This window comes from Emys orbicularis, chromosome 4 (assembly GCF_028017835.1).
Source record: "Emys orbicularis isolate rEmyOrb1 chromosome 4, rEmyOrb1.hap1, whole genome shotgun sequence".
NCBI classification, from domain to species: Eukaryota; Metazoa; Chordata; order Testudines; family Emydidae; genus Emys; species Emys orbicularis.
In genome coordinates, this window is record NC_088686.1 from 150,619,439 (window position 1) to 150,625,083 (window position 5,645).

The window sequence follows — 5,645 nt, forward strand, 5'->3', positions numbered from 1 at the left end:
CTCAGTATGAATCAGGAGGCTTCCTGTCTTGTACCTTCCTCCTTGTGTTTCCTCCCGGTATCCCACTCCCCCACTTACCTCTGGGTTTTGGTCACCATCCCCCGGCAAACCTAGTTTAAAGCTCTCCTCACTAGGTTAGCAAGCCTGCCTGCGAAGATGCTCTTCCCTCTCTTCATTAGGTGGAGCCCATCTCTTCCTAGCAATCCTTCTTCCTGGAACAACATCCCATGGTTGAAGAATCCAAAGCCCTCTCTCCGACACCACCTGCGTAACCACGCATTCATCTCCACCATTCGATTGTATTGACTTTGTTTACCCAGCATGTCCCACTGGGTTTGATACCTGTGTTTCTTCCCTTCGGGAGTCTGTGACCAATGGTGAATAGAGTGACCTGACAGCCTCCTTAAACCAAAATGTGGTTTAATCTTAAGAGTACGGACAATGCATAACATACAAGAAAAGGGATTTGAAAACAACAAAAGGTCTATACACGTCTACCTTACTGAATGTCCTGTGATCCTTTGGTAGAGGCCTCAAGCATGCCTCCTTTTTCCCAGTCACCCCCATCTGGATCTCGGTCTGTTTCCCTTAATTGTCTCTCTCTGATAAATACTTGCAATCTACAAAGAGTGTCACTTTTTATCCAACCAGAAGTCCTTTGACTTCTCAGCTTCCTGGGAGTTGGCCATGCTGTCCAAAACTAATTTGGTGGACTCAGGGAAAGGTTGAGCCAGTTCCCCCAAAGTCAATGGAGGTCCCATTGTCTTGTAATGACCCCCAAGTGTTTGTTGAGGAGTGTCTTATCTCAAATCCTTGTTTTGCTTTCCTGTTTGTTTCCCAATTGCCTTTATGAATCAGGGGGCTTTAACCCTGTATACAGTAAATATTCTAATGGCAAGGTCAGCATTAGAACTCAAGAGGAAATGTTTTTTCCTGTTCCTTGATGTTTTTTGAGATTTCAAAAAACTTTCCCATCCCAACTGAGGATAAAAAGTCAACATTTTGAAAATTTTCATGATTTGGATCAGTGAAAACATTTCATTTTGATAAGTTTAAAACATCTCATTTAGATTTTGACCACTTTTGTAATTTTATTTTACTATAATTAGCTTACCGTCAAAAGGAAAAGTAATTTCAAACCAGAATATTGGATTTTTTTGTTGTTTGGAAAATGTCAAAATGATACACAGTGACCATTTTAAAACTTTTTTCTTTTTCAAAATTATGTTGAGTCAAGAAAGTTGTCAAAACCAGCTCTTTTCTGCAAAAAGTTTCAGTTTTGAAAAATTTACAATTTTCCAACAAAAAAGAAAAGTTTTGTTGAAAAACTCCAAACCAGCTCTAGTTAACATATAGTACTGATAAATAATTACACAGAAACTCCAAGTCATTCTTATTGTTTTTAAAATTAGTGGTGCCCCAAAACTGGATACAGCATCTCCCATGAGGTTGAGACTTTCTGAGAATTCAGGGATGGTTTGAATGTGACAGCTGAGATTAATACAATAGTGTGTCTCTTTACTAAGTCTCTGTCTTTCTCCAACCAGACACCTGCAGAAATGGCTGGGGGGAATCACACCACAGTGACTGAATTCATCCTCTTGGGATTCACAGACGACCCACAGACCCAATTCGTCCTCTTCGTGGTGTTCCTAGGTATCTACATCATCACCCTCATTGGGAACCTTGGGATGATTGCCCTGATCCATCTCGATGCCCGCCTTCACAACCCCATGTACTTTTTCCTCAGTAACCTGTCCTTCTCAGATCTCTGCTACTCCACCGTTGTGGTGCCCAAGACACTGGAAAATTTCTTGGCTGAGAGGAAAGCCATTTCGTTTACTGGCTGTGCCACCCAGTTTTATTTCTATGCTGTGTTTGCCACTGTAGAGTGTCTCCTACTGGCTGCCATGGCATACGACCGCTACGTGGCCATCTGTAACCCACTGCTATACCCAGTCCTCATGTCCCGGAAGGTCTGCATCTGGCTGGTGGTGGCTTCCTACCTGGTGGGTTGCGCCAACGGTCTGATACACACCAACACCACCTTTCGCCTCCCCTTCTGCACCTCCAATGTCATTGACCATTTCTTCTGCGATGTGCCCTTGATACTGAAGCTCTCCTGCTCTGACACCCTGGTCAACCAAGTCCTGCTCTTCGTCATCTCCTCCTTGATTGGTCTTTGCTCCTTCCTCACCATCTTTGTCTCCTACATGTACATCTTAATCAGCATCTTGCGGATCCACTCTACCGAGGGCAGGTACAAGGCCTTCTCTACCTGCACCTCCCACCTGACAGCTGTCACTTTGTTCTACACCACCATCCTCTTCATCTACCTGAGGCCCAGCTCCAGCTACTCTGAAGGGCAAGACCAAGTGGCTGCTGTCTTCTACACAGTGGTGATCCCTATGATGAACCCCTTGATATACAGTTTGAGGAATAAGGAGGTGAAGAATGCCTTGAGGAGGATAGTACGGAGGAAGGGAGCCTCTATAGGGGCATAAGTTACAGACGTGATAACAATCCCCTGCTCCCTTACTCTGTAGGGAATAACTGGCTTATTAGAGAATTTGGTCTTTCTATCACAAAGAGTGAGCAACCAGGTGTGATCCTGGGGGACGGGAAAAACTAGGATGGGGACAGGTAACCCTACACTTAGGATTCTGCCTACCAAGACCACCTCCTGTTAGGGAACAAATTGCCTTTGAACTGTTCTGCTATCCCTGCGTGATGGCCACCATCTTTCTCAACGCAGTGGGGATGGAACCAGCTACCTCCAAAGCTAAAAGCATGTACAGCTAGAGTTAAAGGACCAAGGTTCTGTAGCTATGGCTATAACAGCCTCATCTCCTCTGCCGATTGGGGCCAGAACAGGATCTATAGCACACAGTCATCAGTAAGTTTCACCTGCTTGCACTCTTCCATGTTGAGCTGAGGACCGGAAACATTGTTCATTTTTAATAAAGCACAATTATTTTCTTATTTTCTTATTTATTTGCAGCACATCCTGTCTCATTGCTTCCATGTGTGAAGTGAGGGTTGCTGTGTTTGTGTGATAAGGGTGAAATTCTGAACTGGAACCAATTAGTGGCTTTATATCTTCATCTGTTCATTCCCTCTGAAGCACCTCACATTGGCCACTGGTGGCACACAGGACATTTGGCTAGATGAACCATTGGTCTGACCCAGTGTGGCCATTCTTATGTATTTATGATACATTCTTATGTTCTTAGCACAGCCCTATTATCTCAAGCTATCCAATCCCCTCCTAGCTATCAATTTTCCTTAAATCCAGGCTTATACCCTTAACCTCTTAATCTCTTCTAGCATGTTCCCAGCAAGACCGAAACACACTTTGGTCTCCTCTATGCTCAAAACTACAACCCTTGAGCCCACTTTCCTCTCCAGCTATTACCCCATCTCCCTTCCTCCCTGCACCTCTAACCCCATTGAACAGGCTATCTACAGTCATCCCCTTGAGCTCCCTTCTGCCATGAGCATGACTGAGCTGCCAATGCAGTTCCTGCTGGGATGTCAGGTGATTGTCACTGTGGAGGTGGGGAGTTGTGAATGAGAGAGGAAGTGGTGCGTATGATTGTGAATAGAAAAGGCGGCGATTGGGTGATCACAAATGGAAGAGGAGGCATTCACATGACAGTATGTCTCTGAAAATATGGCCCAGAAAATATGGACAACTTTGAAAACTCCTATAATAGACAGAAAAAGATGCTCATCTGTGCAAGCTACAGAGGGACTGGGTGCACATGAACAGCCTGATAGAGTGTATCTATTGGGGTAAAGGGAAAACACACACACAGAGGCATACAGGGGCTGGATGCACACAGGAGCCCGTCTGACTGTAGCATTCTTCTCAGGACACCCAGAACTGTAGGCCATTGTGTTACCCCTCTGCCCCAGCAAGTGAGAGCTTTGCTGCTGCTAAGCTGTGTGATGACTCCATGACACTTGCCAGCAAGTTAAAGAAGTATGGATTGGATGAATGGACTATAAGATGGATAGAAAGCTGACTAGATCATCAGGCTCAATGGGTAGTGATCAATGGCTCCATGTCTAGTTGGCAGTCGATATCAAGCGGAGTGCCCCAAGGGTCGGTCCTGGGGCCGGTTTTGTTCAATAGCTTCATTAATGATCTGGAGGATGGGGAGGATTGCACCCTCAGCAAGTTTGCAGATGACACGAAACTGGGAGGAGTTGTAGATACACTGGAGGGTAGGGATAGAATACAGAGGGACCTAGACAAATTAGAGGATTGGGCCAAAAGAAATCTGATGAGGTTCAACAAGGACAAGTGCAGAGTCCTGCACTTAGGAAGGAAGAATCCCAAGCACCGTTACAGGCTGGGGACCAACTGGCTAAGCAGCAGTTCTGCAGAAAACGACCTGCGGATTACAGTGGATGAAAAGCTGGATATAAGTCAGCAGTGTGCCCTTGTTGCCAAGAAGGTCAATGGCATTTTGGGCTGTATTAGTAGGAGCATTGCCAGCAGATCGAAGGAAGGGATTATTCTCCTCTATTCAGCACTGGTGAGGCCTCATCTGGAGTACTGTGTCAAGTTTTGGGCCCCACACTACAAGAAGGATGTGGAAAAATTGGAAAGAGTCCAGCAGAGGGCAACAAAAAAGATTAGGGGGCTGGAGCACATGATTTATGAGGAGAGGCTGAGGGAACTGGGATTATTTAGGCTACAGAAGAGAAGAATGAGGGGAGATTTGATAGCTGCTTTCAACTACCTGAAAGGGGGTTCCAAAGAGGATGGATCTACACTGTTCTCAGTGGTACCAGATGACAGAACAAGGAGTAATGGTCTCAAGTTGCAGTGGGGGAGGTCTAGGCGGGATATAAGGAAAAACTCTTTCACTAGGAGGGTAGTGAAGCACTGGAATGGGTTACTTAGGGAGGTAGTGGAATCTCCTTCCTTAGAGGTTTTTAAGGTCAGGCTTGACAAAGCCCTGGCTGGGATGATTTAGTTGGGGATTGGTCCTTCTTTGAGCAGGGGGTTGGACTGATGACCTCCTGAGGTCCCTTCCAACCCTGATATTCTATGATTCTATGACACACCAGCCTGTCTGCCTGGCCAGCAAACGCTTCAGGACTCTGCCAGTCCCAACCTTGACTTGCAGGTAACATTCAGTGAACCCCAGTTTCCGAGTGCCCCCAGAGACATCTCTCTGCAGTGCCCAGTGCCTCTCGCTGTGACACTGTGACCCTAGCAGCCTCCCAGTGCTAGAGGGCAAGCAGCTCACTGGTATCTGGTGTTGAATTTCAGCTGGCCTAACCAGTTCAGTGTCCCCCAATTTGTTAATATCATAAACTGTATCTGCTATGCGTCGTGTAAGGTTTTACTGGAAAGCCAGTAACACGCTGATCATTAATATTCTTGTATGGTGTCTGTTCAGTAAATGCCCCAGGGACCATACTGTGACATTCCCCTCTGGTGTTATGTGGACTGGTGATCTGCTACGTCACATTAAGGGCATTAAGCATTAAGAGTAGGTTAGAGAAATGTCTATCAGGGATGGTCTAGACAGTATTTGGTCCTGCCATGAGGGCAGGGGACTGGACTCGATGACCTCTCGAGGTCCCTTCCAGCCCTAGAATCTATGAGTCACTCCAATCCTTGACTC

General features: G+C 45.9%; 1 protein-coding gene across 1 annotated transcript; it reads left to right on the forward strand.

The window, feature by feature from the left end:
* The first annotated feature begins 1,559 nt into the window (after positions 1–1,559).
* Positions 1,560–2,504, forward strand: LOC135878341 (olfactory receptor 5AR1-like). The gene has a single exon (XM_065403973.1). The coding sequence runs from the start codon at positions 1,560–1,562 to the stop codon at positions 2,502–2,504; it is 945 nt and encodes a 314-aa protein (XP_065260045.1).
* The last annotated feature ends 3,141 nt before the right edge of the window (positions 2,505–5,645 follow it).

What these genes read in the sequence shown, in the direction of transcription:
- LOC135878341 (XM_065403973.1), top strand. Translation starts at nt 1,560, where the DNA reads ATGGCTGGGGGGAATCACACCACAGTGACTGAATTCATCCTCTTGGGA.